The 20,261-nt window shown below is 41.7% G+C and overlaps 1 protein-coding gene across 4 annotated transcripts in view; it reads left to right on the top strand.

The window, feature by feature from the left end:
* Positions 1-20,261, top strand: part of LTBP1 (latent transforming growth factor beta binding protein 1) — a 565,328-nt gene that overhangs the window by 525,817 nt on the left and 19,250 nt on the right. For all 4 annotated transcript variants that reach the window (XM_030196510.1, XM_030196508.1, XM_030196509.1 and 1 more), the window contains 2 exons: positions 237-407; positions 17,190-17,303. In XM_030196510.1, the coding sequence (XP_030052370.1) occupies positions 237-407; positions 17,190-17,303 (285 nt within the window). The remainder of the gene's footprint in view (positions 1-236; positions 408-17,189; positions 17,304-20,261) is intronic.

Here is a 20,261-nt window from a genome sequence, read left to right as displayed (position 1 = left end):
GCCTTTCTCAAGTTAATTCCATACTGCCTTACTCAAAGGTGACCAGCTTTGAAAAAGTAACATCTACAATACAATGATCCTGAAAAGAAATCAGATGGGTTCAGTTATTGAAAAAGGGAGCGCTCTTTATGTTAATAACGGAGATTAAAATGTAGAATTAAAAGCTTACAACTGGATTTATATTGTGGTCAGTTAGTTGGCAGCAAACATTTTAAAACATGACATCTCTCTTTCAGAGCAAACAGAAGAAACTGATGTCTTCCAGGATCTCTGCTGGCAGCATCTGAGTGAGGAGTTTGTTTGCAGCCAGCCTCTGGTTGGAAAGCAGACAACATACACAGAGTGCTGCTGCTTATATGGTGAAGCCTGGGGTATGGACTGTGCACTGTGCCCCATGAAGAACTCAGGTAAAATGTAGCAGGATCTGCACAGTAAAGCCATATTTGAGTTGCATGATACAAAAGGAATACTGGAGAAAAGATCCTTTTGAATCAGGGTTTAGGCACATCCTTGAAATGGTGAATTAAGAATGGACTCTCACTGTCCTTCCCATCCTTTTCACCACTATGTCTTCCAAATTTATTTTTATTTTTTTTTTGTGCATGTGCATTTCTGTATGGGCTTACGTTCAACCTTTCAAGTCCAATTTTGTATAAGTTGCCCTTGTAGGAAAAGGGGTATCCAAGTCAGGGCATTTATATTTTGCAGTGTATTTTACAAAAGGCTGTCTGAACACAGAGACTTTTGTAAAATATCTATAAGGCAGTGGCGTTCCTGGGGGGGGGGGGGGGGGGGGGGGGCGGTGGGTGCGGTCCGCCCCTGGTGCACGCTGCTGGGGGGGTGCTGCGTGCACCTGTCCTCCGTTCGTTCCATGCTTCTTCTGTGCCCCGGAACAGATTACTTCCTGTTCCGGGGCAGAGAAGAAGCATGGAACGAACGGACAGGCGCGCGCGGCACCCCCCCAGCGGCGTGCACCCGGGGGAGGGATCTTCGCGGGGGTGTCCTTTCGCCGAGGGGGTCATGCTGCATCGGGGGGGGGGGGGGGGCAGGCGCTGCACCCGGGGGGCAGGGCGCATCGGCACTTCTGCCTTGCTTTACCCTTTTAGCTTCCCTGCTTTAACCTTTTGGTGCTGATAGGAGCACTTCTGTCAAGCTTGTTTCCTTACCTTATATTCTGTGTCAGCATCCTGAACCCTAATCCTGCTTCAGCCAAGCTTGTGTCTGGATCCTGTCTGTTTGAGACCCTGTATCTTGAACCCTGTCTAGTCTAGCTTGTTTTTACCCACTCGGTCCAGTAAGTCCTGCCGGCTGCCCGCACCTAGGGGCTCAACCCATAGGGAACGGCGGTCAAGCACAGGTGAAGTCCTGTTCCAGTCACGCTAGTTCCTGAATCCTGTTCTAGCCAAGCTTGTTTATCAATCCTGAATCCTGCTTGTGTTTCCTGATTCCGGTCCCTGCCAAGCCAAGTCCATTCTGGTTCTGCTTATTCCTGCCTCGCCTGCCTACAGCTTCTACTCCAGTCCTGTTGGTCAAGTCCTGGTTGGAGGGTTTTGCCTGCTGCTGCCACTCCTCGTCAGCAGCCCAAGGGCTCACGTTGCTCCAGAGTCCATGCCTAAGTGTTTTGAACCTGACAGGCCTGTCTATTCAAAGCTGCATGATTGACTATGGAAGAACGGCAGCCTAATAGAGGAACCCAAGGAGTGCTTAAGGTCAGTTCTCTCCATTGTCTTATAAATACCTGTCTTGCTCAGCTCTGTACTTATAACCATACTTCAACCAGCAAACAAAAGAAATGAACAACTCTATAACAGGAGAGCTACAATATGGCCTCTTGCCCAATCTAAACTCCCCCAACTGCTGCACGATTGACTATGGAAGAATGGCAGCTTAAATGAGGAACTCTACCTAATTATAGCGAGTAACAGCATCATTTTGAAGCCTGCCACATCAGTACATCTACATCTCCCCATATTATGAGTGCCTGAGACACCATGACCTCTCCTCATCATTGGTGGCATCTACCTTCAAAGAGGACTCCATTCTGAAGTCATTAACAGCGCACATTTAGGGCTGTTAAAGAGCACTAAACCCGACTGACTTAAACTAGCATCAAAAGCTATCACCATGAAGTGGCTCACATGAATTTGCCTAGCCCTTTTGAGCATGTCAGGCAACAATCTACCAGATAAATTTGTGCCTAATCCTATCCCTGTAATCTATAACCCATCTAGAAAACCCTGAACTAAGAAACACCCTAATTATAATGTCAGATATCTGCTAGACAATTCCAATACATACCATCAGAACACTACTGTGGTTACAGACCAGAACCAAATGGCTAACATTTGACGGCCTAAAAAACCTCTCTACCTTTTGCAATTATCCAAACAATTCTCCCCTTTGGAACACAAGTCTCAACTCACTCCTGTCACCGCCATTTATATCAATGCCAGGTCTGTGGGGAACAAGGCTCTGTTACTCAGGGATCTGCTAGAATCTTCAGATCTGGGCTTTTGTTTATTTCAGAAACATGGCTCACAGAAGTTGATTGTCCAATACTGCCCCACATCTACCCAACCGGTTATGGTATTCTTCATTCTCCAAGACAGGGTAAAAAAAGGAGGCGGACTTGCTCTTATCTTTAAGAGTTTTTTCCATGTGTCTTTAGTTAGTTCTGGTGTTTTCCCTGAACTGGAATACATGCTGTGCAAATTCTGCAATCACTCAAAAGAGTCAAATCAAATCACCCTACTCCTCATTTATGTATTTATTTATTTTGGTGCATTTGTACCCCACACTTTCCCACATAAGCAGGAGCTTGGTCCAAGGCAGAACCTCTGCAGAGATTACGTCCTCTGCAATGTCACAATTTTCAAGGATTATTTTCCTGGGAGACTTAAACCTAAACTTGGAAAATGATGCAGACGCCAGTGTTCACAACTTCAAATCATTCCTGAAGGACTGCGAACTAACTACATTCTCCAAGGATGCAACTCTTGAAAAAGGCCATATGTTAGACTTCATGACTTCCTATCCTAATAGCTTGATTAGCTCATTCAAATGGAAGCCAGTACCATGGTCTGACCACTTCCAACTGGATTTTACCATTGATATCTGTATGTCAAGCTTAACCAGACGCAAGTCATCCAAACTCATCTCCACCAGAGGTAAAATCAACTAGGCCATTTTCTGGTCTGAGGTAACAGATTCCCTCACTACTGCATCTCCTACACATGGTTCAATCAAATCCCACTGGGACAACAACGTGAAAGCCATACTAGACAACATTGCTCCACTTACTACTAAAAAGGTCAAGACATCCAGAAATTCGCCATGGTTTACAGAGGAACTATCCATCCTAAAAAAGGAATGTTGACGCCTAGATAAGCAATGGAGAAAGAACAAAGATACTACTGATAAATCCAAATGGAAGTCAGCCTTCTCATGCTACAAAAAGAAGGTAGCTGACTCAAAACGCCAATAGTATATCAGCCTAATAGTTCAAGATGATCTTGACAACAAAAAACTTTTCTCCTTAGTTAAAACACTAGCTTCCATTAATAAGGATGAACATTCACAGAAAACATGTCCCATCGCTGAAGACCTAACAGACCATTTTGCCAATAAGATCCTCCAAATTAAGTCCAAACTATCTAAAGCTACACCAACAGAGAAAAATAGTCCGACCTGTAGCTCAGCATTAATTGCCGGAGATCCTACAACCCAAGGACTCAAAACTGACCAAAATTGGGAATCTTTTCAACCACTAACTGTTAAGGATGTAAGATCAATGCTGTTGAAATGCTTCTGAGCTAACTGCTCCCTGGATCAATGCCCAAAACACCTACTCAAATCCATCCCTATGGAAGCAGTAAACTGGCTACTCGATAATCTCAAAGAGCTGTTAAAAACTGGCTCTCTTCCTCCTGACATGGACAAAATTGTTCTCACTCCACTACTGAAGGGATCTGGGCTAGACGTAACATTGCCTGCAAACTACCATCCAGTGGCAAGCATACCCCTTTTTACTAAAGTATTAGAAACCTACATTAGTAAACATCTCTCTTTAAATCTGGAAAATTTTTCTATTTTACACTGGTCACAGTTTGGCTTCAGATTGTTGTATAGTATTGAAACATTGCTGCTAGTTCTAATTACATATGTCAAATAACATCTATGCAAAGGTGGCCAAATAATTCTTCTCCAATTCGATATATCGGCGGCATTTGATGCGGTTGACCACGCATTGCTACTTGAGCGCCTGGATCAGATAGGAATATCAGGGACTATGTTCAAATGGTTCAGCAAATTCCTTTCAAATCAAAGTTATTCTATCAAGCAAAACAACCAACTTTCCAACTTCTGGTCTCCTGACTGCAGGGTCCCACAGGGATCTCCCCTCTCACTTATCCTGTTCAATCTCTTTATGTCATCCCTTGCCTCAATACACCTGGGACTTAATGAACTATTATTATCCTATGCGGATGACATCCTGCTTTTCTTACTAGAGACAGCATCAAACATAGATCCAACTTGGCCTGTAGCGAATGATGACTGCTGTCAGCACCTGAGCCCTGACCAATAAACTGAAACTGAATGTGCAAAAAAACAAGGTTCTATGGTTCCAAAATCAATGAATTGAGGTCCCATCATCAATATCCTTGACCAATGGTCAAATCTTTACAGTCAAATCTGAAACCAGAGTACTAGGAAGTCTTGCTTGACTCTTCACTTACCTTGTTTCCCATAATAACCAGCTATGGAAGAAAACACTACTCAAAATGAGACAGCTACGTCTAGTCAGATCATTCTTCGACCAATAAGCCTTTGCACTACTAGTCCAAATGTTAGTTCTACCTCACTTGGATTACTGTAACTTGTATTTCTTTGTATTAAGTGTTAATATCAGAAAAAAAACTGCAAATCATACAGAACACAGCTGCTAGACTAATATACAGATTGAATAGATATACTAGTGTTTCAACTCATCTAAACAAACTGCACTGGATTTCCATAGCAGAAAGACTCAGGTTCAAAGCTGCTTGTTTATTTTTTTCAAATCCTACAGGGCTTCAACTCTGAACTGCTGACTAAGACCGCTTTGCTATGTCTGGTCCAGCAGGGCCGTGCCAAGGGTCTCTGGTGCCCCCCTGCAGACTATCAGTTGGCGCCCCCCCCCCCCCCCCCCCCCGGTTTGGCACAAGATGCAAAGGAAATAGGAGCTGAAAGATGGAGTGCATCTTTGTGGGATTGCTGAACAAATAAAGGGTTTACAACCACTTAGCTTTATGTTTCAACATTTTTATTGATGAGGAAATAAACATGGTATAACAGATACCATAAAATATAAAACTTCAACAGTACAATGGAACATCACATATAAGTATTGAACAGACCATCATCAAATTTTTATACTTTTCCCCCTCTCCGCTGTATGTGTCAACCAATATTGGGGTTAGTGTGTTTAAACTTCAGACCATGTGTACTTCCATGGCAACTCACAGTAGGTTAAGGAGCAAACTTCGCCCCCGTGGACTAAGTCCTTGTATATATCGGCCTCATATTGACATTAACTGTTTTTTTCTTTTCGGGGCTCCCTTACAACCACTTAGCTTTTCGTGCTTTCATGTTCACGAAATTAGTAATTAAATCTTTGATATCTAACTGGGCACATATATCATTCTCAATAGCAATCATGGCAAGGCTTACAAGCCTTTCTTGCGAAATACTTGATCGCAAATAATGTTTTATGATTTTTAACCGTGAAAATGATCGCTCACCACTTGCCACACTGACAGGAATTGTCAGCAATATTCTTAGAATGATGCTCACATTTGGGAATGGGAGGCTATTTGATAGAACAAATTTTAGAGTTTCAAAAGGAGTATGAAAATGGCACAATTCGGTCTTAAACAGATCTTTAAAGGCACATAGTTCATCATACAGTTCAGTTCCATTGATGTCCTTATTATCACCATCTGATAAATGAAGTTGCAAATCATTGCAATACTGTTGGAGCTGTTCATGATCTGTTTCGGCAAGTTTATTTATGTTGTACAGCAATTTGAATTGATTGTAGTGTTGTTGTAATTGATCAAATCTTTCACTGAGAGAAGTCATTGCAACATCCAAAATTGTAAAGAAAAAATTTACACGAAATTTATTTTCAGGTGATTGAGGCGATTCATCTTCTTGTTCATACTGGAACTGTTTAGTCTTCTTCCTCCGAGGGATTTGAGCAGTGGCTTTGAACTCCGGTTCCCCCTCAACGTCATGACAAATTTGCCGAGCAGTTTGAAGCAATGACTCATAACTGGAATCAGTACGGTAGTTAGAAATAAACGTTTTTAAGTTGTTAATGGCTGTCAAAGCAGTTGCAACATTTTCACTTTTACTCTGAAGAATCTTACTGACTGGATTGATATGATTCAACAGGTCATGCCACAGGATGAGGGAACACAAGAACTGGAAATCCTTCAACTTGGTGCTCAAAATATGCGCTTCATATTTTGATTCATTGTCATATTTCTCATCACTAAGAATCTCATACAGAGCATCATAGATTTCTCCAATTTTGTGCCTGAGTGGCTGCAGAGCATCTATGCGACTTTCCCAATGAGTTTCTGAAAGAGGTTTCAATGTCAGAGAGGGAACATGCTTCCTGAGAACTGCCCAGCGCTTCGTTGATGACGAGAAAAACTTATATAACTCTTGAACTGTTCCAAAGAAGCCAATGGTCTCATGATTCACTTTGGCAGCATCATTTACAACTAAGTTCAGGCTGTGAGCTCCACATGGAATGTAGGAAGCACGAGGGTTCATGTTTAAAATCAGCCTCTGCAGCCCATTTCTTTTCCCTTTCATATTGGCTCCGTTGTCGTAGCCTTGACCCCTTATATCACCAATATTAAGATTCCAGGTGCGCAGTTGATTGATAACAGTGTCACACAGACCCTCTCCAGTTGAATCATGAACTTCTAGGAAGCCTAGGAAATGTTCTTCAATGTCTACATTTCCTTCTTTGCAGTTAACAAAGCGAATAATAACAGTCATCTGCTCAGTGTGACTGACATCTGGTGTACAATCCAATATTATAGAATAGTACTTTGCTGTTTTGATTTCAGATAAGATCTTCTCAGTGATGGCATTGCCCAAAAGTGAAATAATTTGATTTTGTATGCGATTGCTCAAATAATGGATTTTGGATTCCTCTTTTACAGCCCTCCTTATATGTGCTGCCATGACAGAATCAAACTTTCCAAACAGTTCAACCAGTTTAAGAAAGTTGCCATTATTTCTTTCAAACAGCTTTCCAGATGTGCCTCGTAGAGCCAGACATTGAGATCCAAGAAATTTGATTATTTCGATGAGCCTTTCAATTACATCTGACCAATGTTTTTTTTCTAGCTCATACAGCCTTTGATGCTGTGAATCAAGTGTAGTTTTGTTTTTCAGATTCTTTTTGAAGTCGATCCACATTTTTGAATGTTTCATATGAGCTAGACTTGTTTCATGTGTAAGCAGTGCTTTGGATAAACTCCTCCAGTTGTTGTAGCCAGTCGATATAAAACTACTCGATGATTCACTTGGATCTGTTGGTGAAAACAGTTTGCAGCAGAAACAGAACACGTGATCTGTGGAAACCGAGTACAGCAACCATGGTCTTGTCAAAAGTTCACCATTTTCCATTTTTCGGTTGTAGTATATATCGCTGAACTTGCGTCCACTAGAGTTTGCGGGATACAAAATGCCTTTCTTTTGAACAGGTCCTGATTCTGTGAGAATAATTCTTACTTTGTCAGTGAGTTTTGGCCATTTTGCTGGATCAGATAGCTCAGGTGCCAAGGAATCTGAAGGGCTTGATCCAGAGGTACTTGTACCTGGTTGGGGGTCTTCCTCCTCCTCATCATCATCATCAGTGAGAATAAATGAACAGGAATCTTCTGATTGTTGGCTGGCAATGACTTTCTTCGTTGGGCTTGATCCAGAGGTACTTGCACATGGTTGGGGGTCTTCCTCCTCCTCCTCCTGAGAGTACTCACCAGTCACTTTTAATCGTTTGACAAAGCTATATATTGCTCCTGCTTGCTTCTGGATGGCTTCTTCTTTTGCTGCTTTTCTTTTTCTGTTTTGCCAACCTGACAGTTTCTTTTTAGTTGCCATCACAACCACGACCAGTTTGTGTGAACACTCAAAAGCTCTTTGACTTTTATACTAAAAACAAACCAACAACAACAAGAATCATTGTCAGTTTGCAGCATGAATGTGTCTGTATAACACAGAGTGTGTGTGTCTCACAGACAGAGATCGTGTGTGTGTATGTGTGAAAGTGACAAAGGGGGGCGTAATTGTGAGGGTGCGGGAGAGTGTGCGTGTCTCACAGACAGAGATCGTGTGTGTGTGTGTGTGTGAAAGTAAGGGTAGTGGGGTTGTTTTTGACGACTGGTTGTTGTGTTGTAGCGGATGGTGTGGACGTCGGTCAGGTTTCCTCTTACCTCTTGTGCTGTTCTGATGGATGTTCAGAGCGCAGGGCAGGCTAGCAGGATTAGCAGTCTTCCCAAAGTGTACCACTTTGCACTTGCCAACATTAAATCTCATCTGCTATTAAGATTCCCAGTCTTCTAACTTCCTAAGGTCTTCTGCAATTTTTTACAATCCGCATGCATTTTAATAGATTTGAATTGTTTTGTGTCATCTGCAAATTTAATTTCCTCACTCATCATTCCCATTTGCAGATCAGTACAATATAGCACCGGTCCCTTTACAGATCTAGAATAACACAGCTTTAGAATTTCAACATGACATTTAAATGAACTTTAGTTGGTGCCAGTCAAGTTAGTATTAAGGTGTAAAAGTACCTACATTCAATCTACATATAATAAATATAAAGAGCCTGATTATAACAGGGTGCCTATGTGGAAAGTTAAAAAAAAGGCTCATATTTTATTTCAATTTTCTAAAACCCAGTTTCTTATACATCTGCACACAGCTACTGAAAACAGATCTTTTCAAGAAGGCATACCATAATCATCCATCTTAAACACTAAATAATAACACTACACAGGATCTATCCCTCCCCATCTTCAAATCCTTGCTTAAAGCCCACCTCTTCAATGTCGCTTTTGGCACCTAACCATTGGACTAACCAGGAAACCCAGAATGCCCCAATTTGATTGACTGCATTCTTGTAAGCTCCTTTGAGCAGGGACTATCCTTCTTTGTTAACTTGTATAGCGCTGTGTAACCCTAGTAGCGCTTTAGAAATGTAAAATAGTAGTAGTAGTACTATACAAAACCAAAAGCCTATCACGATTGATTACCCTCCTTGCTACTCCAACACACAGAAATGTCCTTGCCTTGTTTTTCCTATCTTCCTCTTTGCCTTTCTGTTCCATCAGCTCTTATTTTCCTTTCCTGCCCTTACTCTCCCCTCCTTCGTTCCTCCCTGATTCTAGCTTGTTCTCCCCCCCCCCCCCCCACACAGAAATTTCCTCCTTGCCTTGTCTTTCTTTTCTTCCCCAGCTGGCCTGGTTGGTTCCAGTTCCCCCAACCTGCAGCCTCAAATGTAACTTTCTTTATCCCCCCCCCCCCCCCCAACACACAGAAATTTCCTTGCCATGTTTTTCCTATCTTCCTCTTTGCCTTTCTGTTTCATCAGCTCTTATTTTCCTTTCCTTACTCTCCCCTCCTTCGTTCCTCCGAGTCTAGCTTGTTCTCTTCCCATCCCCCCCCCCCCCCCCCCCCCCACAGAAATTTCCTCCTTGCCTTGTCTTTCTTTTCCCCAGCTGGCCTGGTTGGTTCCACGTTCCAGTTCCCCCAACTGCAGCCTCAATGTAACTTTTTTCTTTATCGATATTACAATTAACAACAAGTGTAGACCAGCCAGCCATAATGAAACGTTAAGGCGAAACCGTCCTTACCAATGCCAATGATGTCCTGACCTTGTCCACCACTCTCTCTCAAAAAAAACCCAAAATGAATGCCGATGCGGCGGACTTGCGGAGCGCTGCAGGAGCGGGCAGCAGCAGCTAATCATGCAGTGATCCAGCAGTGGCGCCGGCTCTCAGCAGTCAGTGCACTCAACGCGTCGTCGTCGTCCTTCGGAGTCGGACGGACTGCCTGCGAGGCTCCAGGCGCGATGACGTCACGCCGTGCATCACGCTGGGGCGGTGCTAACAGACGAACGACGCAGCGCACGGGAAGTCAGAAGCCAGAGCGAGCCAGCAGCGCATGCGCATATAGGCCCCAAAGCGAGAGCGGTTTGTAATATGTTTTTTAATTTTATTAAACACAACATTGACTCGGCGGCGGCGGCGCCCTTGAACATGAGGCGCCCCCCTGCCGTGCTTACCCCGCTTACCGGGTTAGCACGGCCCTGTGGTCCAGTCTAACAGACTGAAACAACAACTGATACTAGCATTGCCATTCCAAAAGACAATTAGAAAACAGAAGATTTTCAGCTCTCTATTCACCGTTCTTGGAGTCAAAATGTGGAACACTCTCTACCTATTCCATTCAGAACAGAACATAGCTACCTCAACTTCAGGAAGAGGCTAAAAGCCTTTCTCTTCCCAAAGACTACTTCATAACAATCCATCATGACTTCTACCTCCTAGTATCATCTGTTATCCTTTCCGTAATGTTTTAGTCTCATGCATTAATCCAATGGTCAGTGTAAGGTTTGAGAAACATTAGTTTCTCAAACCTCACACTAACGCTATTTGCTTTTGTCTCACCTAGAATGTAAACCGCACTGAACCCTGGAAAGGGGATATTAGCGGTATACAAGAATTGATTTGAAATGAAATCAAATTCTAAAAAGATTATGTGAGAACAGCATTAAAAAGCAATGGGCACAGATGTATAAAACATAAAAGACAAGTAGCTCAAAGTAAATGAATACATAATAGTTGTTATGGTGCTGTCATATATTGGGTTTAAATCATGAGAAACTGCAATCATGGATTTTGTCCTCATGAGTGTCTTAATGAAACGTGATAGTGACTAACTGATGAGTGAAAACATAAATAAATTGTTTAACTGCTTCATACTTATGAAAAAAATAATTATATTCAGAAGACTAAAATTTATGTGCTAAAAGAATGATATCTTGAGTGAAAGAAACTCTACATGCATGAGATTGGTATGAATTTGGACCTCGCAATTATAACTGCAATTCTCCAAGGTCAAACGGAACAAGTAGTTCTGATATGTGGGTGACACCATCCACGGAACCCAATACGAATGCTGCCCAGTGTTCTCTCTTCTTTCAGAAGCTTTGGGCAGGCCCAACTGTGCACACACATGTGCCTTCCTGCCCACCCAACTCACACAAGACTTGCAGTTTTCCTTCATCCATGGAGCAATGAAGACGTGTCTTCCTTGCCTCTGTCATGTGTTTTATTCTGAGAGAGTTTTGTCTCTTGCCTTTCTGCTCCTTTTCATTGTGAGTAGCTTGGGACCGATTTTCTTTTTACTTTATCCTTGTTCTTGTCACGCCCTTCACCTGTTTTCCGTGGTCTCCAGCAACATTCCATGCCAGAAAAGTCTGTTTTACTTCCTGGAAACTCTGCAGTTTCTTTATAACCCTGCAAGAGGGCACTGACTGATGTCATCACTTCAACGGGTCACATAGCCTGGTCTAAAGTGAGTTGCAGGTTTGGTCCAGTCCTCTTATTGTCGGAGTCTTCATCCTTGTTTCAGTCCTGTTCTACCCCGTGCCTCCAGCCTTCTTCCAGTCCATGCCTCCTGCCTTGTCCCAGTCTGTGTCTTCCAGTCCTGTTAAACCAGTAGCCGGAACCTGGTTAAAGCCAGTCCTTTTCCAGTTTGTGGATTTAACCAGGTTCCAGCTATTCCCTGGCTTCGCTCCAGGGGCAGTGACGTAAGAGACGGGAGGAGCCTGCAGAGCCAGCAGCCAATGCCTCAAGGCTGCCTGCGGTGCCGCCCTTTTTTTTTCAACATTTTTTCTCGTTAGCGCTCAGCTCAGTCAACTGAGCGCTTCTTCTTTTTGTAGCGCCGGCCCTTCTGCTCAACAGGAAAAGCAGCAGTGGCCAGCAATGGGAGCTGGGGCTGGCGCGGGCCTGGAGGAAAAGTGGGCGGGCAGTGTGTGTGCACTTGGGTGGGCGGGCCAGAGCTGAAATTGGGTGGGCCTGGGCCCACCCAGGCCCACCCGTAGCTACGCGTCTGGGTTTTGGTATTGTGAATGAATAGTAAAAGCTCTAACCTGGCTCTGTGCCTGTCTGAATCATGTAGTTCTCATTTCTCTGCACTGTAGGGTATAAAAGGATAGCCATGACAGAACCAAGACAGAAGACATGTATTTCCTGGTTTTGGCAAGGACATGAAGACAACCTGCCTGCTTTAAATAGTTTCAATCTTGTTGTGTCTGCTGGCTCTACATCAAAGAAAGGCAGAGCTCTTAAATAAAATAAAAAGAAACCTGATAGTCTTCCTTGTAGAGTCAGACTGTGAGCATGTTAAATGAAATTCAGATGTAGCCACTTGTTTCCTGTGTTCTAATGACACTGATGTAAACTGTAAAAACATAAAAATAAAAATAAGACAAAATTAAAAGGCACAACAAATATGACTTCTCCAATGCAAACAAAAATGTATTCCATTTTAATAGCCAAGAAAAACTATAAATGCTGTGCCACGAGCCCTCAATCAGTTTGCTGTTTGAAGACCTATTATCCAATCATTAATTTTTATACTAAAGTTTAATTTTTTTTTTTTTTGGGGGGGGGGGGTATTTTTATTTTTAAAGTCTACTTTTTATTTTAAAATATGTCAGCAATTTATATATGTTTGCTATGTTGACCAGCGCTGAGTACAATTTGAAGAACCTAAGTATTCAAAAACTGCACTATGATAGCATTAAACATTACAAGACAATAATACCTTCAGCTGTCCCCAAAAGAGAATACATGTGTAGCCACAGATACACAGGCATATATAAAGGATTTCATCACAGTCTGTGCCCAAGGGAACAATTTTTAATGGAACTATGAAAGATGTGTATATGGCTTTTCAAAAGGCATTTGACAGAGAACCTCATCTCATGGAAGACTCCAGAGGAAATTGGAACGTGATGGGATAGAAGGTAGTCTTCTATTAAAAACTGGTTAAAAGATAGAAAACAGAGTAGGGTTAAATGGTCAGTATTCTCAATGGAGAAGGGTAGGTAGTGGGGTTCCCCAGGGGTCTGTGCTGGGACCACTGCTTTTGAAGATATTTACAAATGATCTAGAGATGGGAATAACTAGTGAGGTAATTAAATTTGCTGATGAAATAAAGTTATTTAAAATTGTTAAATCACAAGAAGATTGTGAAAAATTGCAAGAGAACCTTACGAGACTAGGCATCAAAATGGCAGATGACATTTAATGTGAGCAAGTGCAAAGTGATGCATGTGAGAAAGAGGAACCCAAACTATAGCTACGTGATGCAAGGTTCCCCATTAGGAATCACCAATCAGGAAAAGGATCCTAGGTGTCATCATTGATGATGATACTACTACTACTTAACATTTCTACGTTGAAACCCTCTGCTCAGTGTGTAGCGGCATCTAGGAAAACAAATAGAATGTTAGATATTATTAGGAAAGGAATGGAAAACAAAAATAAGGATGTTATAATGCCTTTATATTGCTCTATGGTTCGACCACACCTTGAGTACTGTGTGCAGTTCTGGTCACCGCATCTCCAAAAATATATAGGGGAATTAGAAAAGGTGCAGAGAAAGGTGACAAAAATGATAAAGGGGTTGGGAAAACTTCCCTATGAGGAAAGGCTAAAGCAGCTAGATGCTGTTCAGCTTGGAGAAAAGACGCCTGAGGGGAGATATGATAGAGTTCTATAAAATAATGAGTTGAGTGGAATGGGGGCACGCAATGAAGCTACAAAGTAGTAATTTTAAAACAAATTGGAGAAAATATTTCTTCACACAATGTTTAAATAAACTCTGGAATTTGTTGCCAGAGAACGTTGCAAAAGCAGATAACTTAGCGGGATTTAAAAAAGGTTTGGATAAGTCCATAAGCCATTATTAATATAGCCTTGGGGAAAATTCACTGCTTATTTCTAGGATAAGCACCATAAAATGTATTCTACTGTTTTGGGATCTTCCCAGGTACTTGTGACCTAGGGTTGGCCACTGTTGGAAACAGGATACTGAGCTTGATGGACCTTTGGTCTGTCCCAATATGGCAAACGCTTATGTTCTTATGACCTTACATTTTGCAGTAGACGAGGAGGAGAGTAACTGTCTGAGTGGAGTGACTGTCAAGTCTTAGGAAGATGATATAAAAAGTGGTTGTTGACATTATGAAATTTAAAAAGTAACTGAACGTATCAGCAGAAACAGAGTTACTTGCCTCTCCTTGGATGCACCTTAAATGTAAGTAGCCATCCAAAGAAGTAGGGAAGGGACTTAGGGTGATCCAACCTGGGAAAACTCTGAAGGTGGATTATAGTAGAAAATATTTATTGAGAAACATATATAATAGACTCGACACGGTCCTGTATCTCGGCAAAAAATTCCTGCTTTAAGAGTCACAGTATCTGTATAGACAATAAACTGTACACTCTCAGACTGGTGAAGTATAAATCAAGCCAACACTCAGGTTATTCAGGCGGTCATATCAGTGTATGAATTCCACTCAAAACAGCATTTACATGTGCAGAGTGCAACTTCATGCCATGCTTTTCTTTGAACATGTTCATTGGTAGAATGGTTGTTCTCACTGTATGTGCCACCAAATACATGTGGTCGTATATGTATTTTACAAAATGTTCCATGTTCAGTGAGGTTTTTGTAAAGTATTCTGCAAATTTTGGATGGCTTCACTTGAACAAAACTTAGATGCCTAAATTTGACTGAAATTTAAGTATCTTTAGATACTTAAAGCTAAGGCATGTATGTCAGGCACTCAAATTGTCTTGAATATAGGCTGCTATGAGTGTGCCATAAATTTATACTCCCCTAATAAATTTTGCAATATGTCATACTCGCACTCACAGGAGACCTAATTGGTTTTGCAACATGGGCCTAAATAAATATAACATATGCTACATGTCAGTTTCTTAGCAGTAACGTTTGTTATGATCATTCAATTTCAGAATGACATTGCATTTGTAAGGTTTTTGTAGTAGGAAAGGGATGTCCAAAATGTGCAAAGTATTTTACAAAAGCATCACTGAACAAGGAGCCTTTTGTAAAATACCTACAAGTATGCAGGAAAATTGGCACATGTAGTGGAAACAACCGTTTTACAAACATCCACATTGAAAAAAAGAGTGACATCACTTAGGGCTCTGTACTTGCAACCTACGGAGATAACTGTTCGATTTCACAAAATTAGAAATCCAAGGAGACCCAATTAATGAGCCAAGCTCCAAAACTCTAATTTGTGGATTTTTGAGGGATTATAAAGAGAGATAAGTACAATTGCCCCTCCAAAGCCCAGGTCCAAATTTTTATTGTTACATTTGTACCCTGCACTTTCCCACTCATGGCAGGCTCAATGTGGCTTACATATTGTATACAGGTACTTATTTGTACCTGGGGCAATGGAGGGTTAAGTGACTTGCCCAGAGTGACAAGGAGCTGCCTGTGCCTGAAGTGGGAATCAAACTCAGTTCCTCAGGACCAGAGTCTACCACCCTAACCACTAGGCCACTGATGAGGTTTAAATGCCAAACGGTAATTTTTTTTAAGTATACATGTATTGCTATTGCAAAATAGGAAATATACACATTCTTTTTAAGATCTGCCTAACCCACATCCATAACACCCCCCTTCAAAATTGTGTGTGTGACATGAGTTTACATGTGTAAATAACAGCTTTTCTAAAATCCTTCCTTTCACATGTAGGACTGTTTACATGTGTAAACCTGCTATTTATACATGTAAATGCCACTAACCTTTCTAAAATAACCTCCATAACTTTTATTATGGTTCTAATATAAATATAGGAGAATGATGGAGATTAATCATACGGCAAAGACCAATAGCCTTTTACCAATCTTTAGTAGTACATATGCTTGAGAATTGATTTTAGAGGCCCTGAGGTAGCCTTTGAGTGAAAAATTGGCCATCGTTAAGCAGTCTATACCTCTCACTAATTGATGGCAAGGATTGATTTTTTTCAAATAAGTTCTTTATTTGTATTAGAAAGAGTTTGGGCTTTAGTAATGAGTGGAGGAGTGGCCTAGTGGTTAGGGTGGTGGACTTTGGTCCTGAGGAATTGAGTTCAATTCCCACTTCAGGCACAGGTAGCTCCTTGTGACTCGGCAAGTCACTTAACCCTCCATTCCCCCATGCAAGCCACATTGAGCCTGCCATGAGTGGGAAAGCACAGGGTACAAATGTAACAAAAAAAATTTTTTAAAGGACAGAAATTATAAGGGAGTTTATGATCTATGATTGAAAGTGCACTTATGAAAACCTATAAAACATTGCAATACTAGTTCTGAGATCTTTTCCTATTTTTAAATTATTAGTGAAGGCTGCACTGGTATTTATTTATTTATTTATTTATTAGGATTTATTTACCGCCTTTTTGAAGGAATTCACTCAAGGCGGGTGTACAGTAAGAATAGATCAAACATGAGCAGTAGGCAATTAGAGCAGTAAAAATATTCAAACAACAATACAAAGTATGGCATGGTATACTGCTTGCAATGACAACACAATATGTACTAGAACATTATAATTGGTAGTGAGGGGTAAGGCAAAGTTGTAACATATAGATGAGTAAGGAAGTTGTTAGAATTAGAAAGAAAGGTGATTGATTTGAAGAAAGTTGCACGTAAGGTCAGAGGGATAGTTAAATATTATCTCAGCTAGGGTAGGAGTAGATAAACATGTCCCACTGCAGTATGTGCAGCCCGAGTCAATCCTTGTGTGTGTAAGTGAGACTAACAAGTTAGTTACTTCTTCCATTAAAGGCTTGGTTGAAGAGCCAGGCTTTCACCTGCATCTTGAAGTAGAGGTAGGTTGATTTACTGCACTAAAATAATTCTAATAATCTAGGTAGAATTTCTTTTAATCTAATATTAATAGGACATCAGAAAAGGCAAGTAAATTTTGAAAGATCGGAAACTTTTTTGCAATTTAAACTTGTGAGTCACTATTAAATTTCACGTTCAATAAGACGTATGTATTCTGTTTTGCTCTTTTGCCTACAGAGGATTATGCCCAGCTGTGCAACATTCCAATTCGACGACCATATGGACAAGATGCTTTGATAAACTTTGAGGACCACTATGAGCCTGTAACACATCCATACTTAGTTCCAGACCGTAAGGAAGTCTTTTAAATTTTTTTTAATACCAGTGTGTATAAAAATAATGAAATTAGCCGTTTGCTATGAATTACTTGTAAATACCATAGCTGGCTAAATATGGAGACTTGCTCTAGAGCAGTTGATATAAGATTCTATTCCATTAGCATCACTGAATGACAGACCACCAAGTAAAGCAAAGATCTGTGTGTTATGCCAAGATGTGCCTAGTGCTTTGCAACATTGAGAAGCTTTAAAGTGGCTTTACAATAACAGAGTCTGCAGAGCTCATAAGATTCTTGGAAATTTTTCTGTCATAATGGAACAAAACCAAAACATTCAGGACTAAAACTAAGACATTTTGAGCTAGACCTGATTTAATAATGACTGACATCAAACTAAGAAGTGAGAAATGAGGGAAGGCTAAACAAACCACAGGTTCAACAAATAAAATTTATTTTGTAAAAAAGCAAATATCAGGAATCTTGATATTTGTTTTTACGTAATACATTTTATTTGTTGAACCTGTGGTTCGTTTAAGCCTTCCCTCATTTCTCACTTCTTGGTTTGTTGCTATTTTCCATGGGACTTTGTGTTCAGCTACCTGTCCTGGTTGTAGTGCACTGGTCCCCCTCACATGCCAGGACACCAAACGGGCACCCTAGGGGGCACTGCAGTGGACTTCAGAAATTGTTCCCAGGTGCATAGCTCCCTTACCTTGGGTGCTGAGCTCCCCATCCCACCCCCCCCCCCTCCCCCAGGTCCGCCTGCCTGAAGTGCACTGCAACCACTAGAACTGCTCCAGAGACCTGTATAGTGCTGCGATGGACCTGAGTATGGCATTTGAGGCTGGCATAGAGGCTAGCAAAAAAGTATTTTAACCTGTTTTTTTATGGTGGGAGGGGATTAGTGACCACTGGGGGAGTACGGGGAGGTCATCCCCGATTCCCTCCGGTGGTCATTTGCTCAGTTCGGGCATCTTTTCATGGTTTGGTCATGAAAAAAATGGACCAAGTAAAGTCAGCCAAGTGCTCGTCAGGGCCGCCCTTCTTTTTTCCATTATCGGCCGAGGACACCCATCTCCTAATCACGCCCCAGTCCCGCATTCGCTGCCCTGCCGACATGCCCCCATGAACTTTGGTCGTCCCCGCGACGGAAAGCCGTCGAGGGTGTCAAAAAATCGGCTTTCGATTATGCCGATTTGGGCGGCCTTGCGAGAAGGGTGCCCATCTCCCGATTTGTGTCGAAAGATGGACGCCCTTCTCTTTCGAAAATGAGCTAGATAGAAACATAGTAGATGACGGCAGAGAAAGACCTGCACGGTTCATCCAGTCTGCCCAACAAGATAAACTCATATGTGCTACTTTATGTGTATACCTGAACTTGATTTGCATCTGCCATTTTCAGGGCACAGACTGTAGAAGTCTGCCTAGCACTAGCCCCGCCTCCCACCACCGGCTCTGCCACCCAATCTCTGCTAAGCTTCTGAGGATCCATTCCTTCTGAACAGGATTCCTTTATGTTTATTCCACGCATTTTTGAATTCCGTTACCGTTTTCCTCTCCACCACCTCCCGCGGGAGAGCATTCCAAGTATCCACCACTCTCTCCGTGAAAAAATACTTCCTGACATTTTTCTTGAGTCTGCCCCCCTTCAATCTCATTTCATGTGATACGGGGACAAAGTTTGGCCCTGTCCCCTTGAGCTCTGTCCCCATCCCTGCGAGCCTTCTTTCTGTCCCCGCCCCCTCTGGCATTATCCACGTGGGCTCTGTCCTAATCTGCAGAAGCCTTGAACACTTATGATTTTGTATTTAAATCTTTTTATTAAAGTATAAAAAAGAACAATATTCTGTGCAACTGTTGTTTATGAATCACAAATAGATAACATCAAGCAACTATAATAACCTCCCCCACTACCACCCTCTACCCTTCCAACCTCAAAAACAGCTGACTTCTACTACTCCAATGAACCCTAATTCACCCTGTTAAAATGTCCAGGGGTACAAAGTATGCCATAGCGGGGAAAAATATGCTCTACAAAGCACCATTATGATTTTTTTAATGTGTGGATTAAAAAGTCATCAACAATCTCAGGATTCAGTCTAGCTCTCCTGTCTTCCACAGTCCTGCAATAGAAAATGTCTTCTCAGAAGATGTAGGAATGCACAGGATACCCTGTGCAAATTTTCCCAGTTGTGGCCAGCACTTTTGCTTGTTTTTTCAAAAAATGAAAACATCATCATCTGCATCACTCGAAATTAAATAACTTTCCAATTCATTAACAAATGCAATAAATAAATAAATTAGAGAATGACACAGGGACAACGTTTGTCCCCATTCTCGCGGGTCCCTGTGTCATTCTCTACCATGGAGTAATCTAGTGGTCAGTGCAGTGAATTGTGGAGAAGAGGACCAAGGCCTGTAATCCACGCTAACTGTTACACTTGTGGTGGAAAGTGTCAGCCCCGCCCAATCCCCCCCCAAAAAACTTCCTGTACCCACATATAGGTGGCACCTGCAGCCATAAGGGCTATTATAGTGGTGTACAGTTGGGTTTAGTAGGTTTTTGGTGAGTTTTGGAGGGTTCACCATACAGTATAAGGGGGTAACGGTGAGATGTGTACCTGGGAGCTTTTATATGAAGTCCACTGCACTGCACCCTAAGGTGCCCCACTACTGTGCTGGGATGTCTGTGTGGCCAGTCTACTAAAAATGTTGGCTCCTCCTACATCCTAATGGCTTGATTTTGTGCATTTTTCACTTGTTACAGTTTTTTTTCAAAAATGGACCAAAAAGATAAATGCACAGAACACAAAAACATCTATCAAGTGGCCATTTTCGAAAAAAAAAAAAAAAAAAGATATTTTGCTGTTTGAAAATCACTATGTTTGCCACTTGGATTCTGGAAGTTTTGAGCAAAACATCCAAAGTTGTACTTAGACATCGTATCGAAAATGCCCTGCCACGTGTTAAGC

Source organism: Microcaecilia unicolor, chromosome 3 (assembly GCF_901765095.1).
Source record: "Microcaecilia unicolor chromosome 3, aMicUni1.1, whole genome shotgun sequence".
Classification (NCBI taxonomy): domain Eukaryota; kingdom Metazoa; phylum Chordata; class Amphibia; order Gymnophiona; family Siphonopidae; genus Microcaecilia; species Microcaecilia unicolor.
This window is presented reverse-complemented; position numbering and strand designations above follow the sequence as displayed.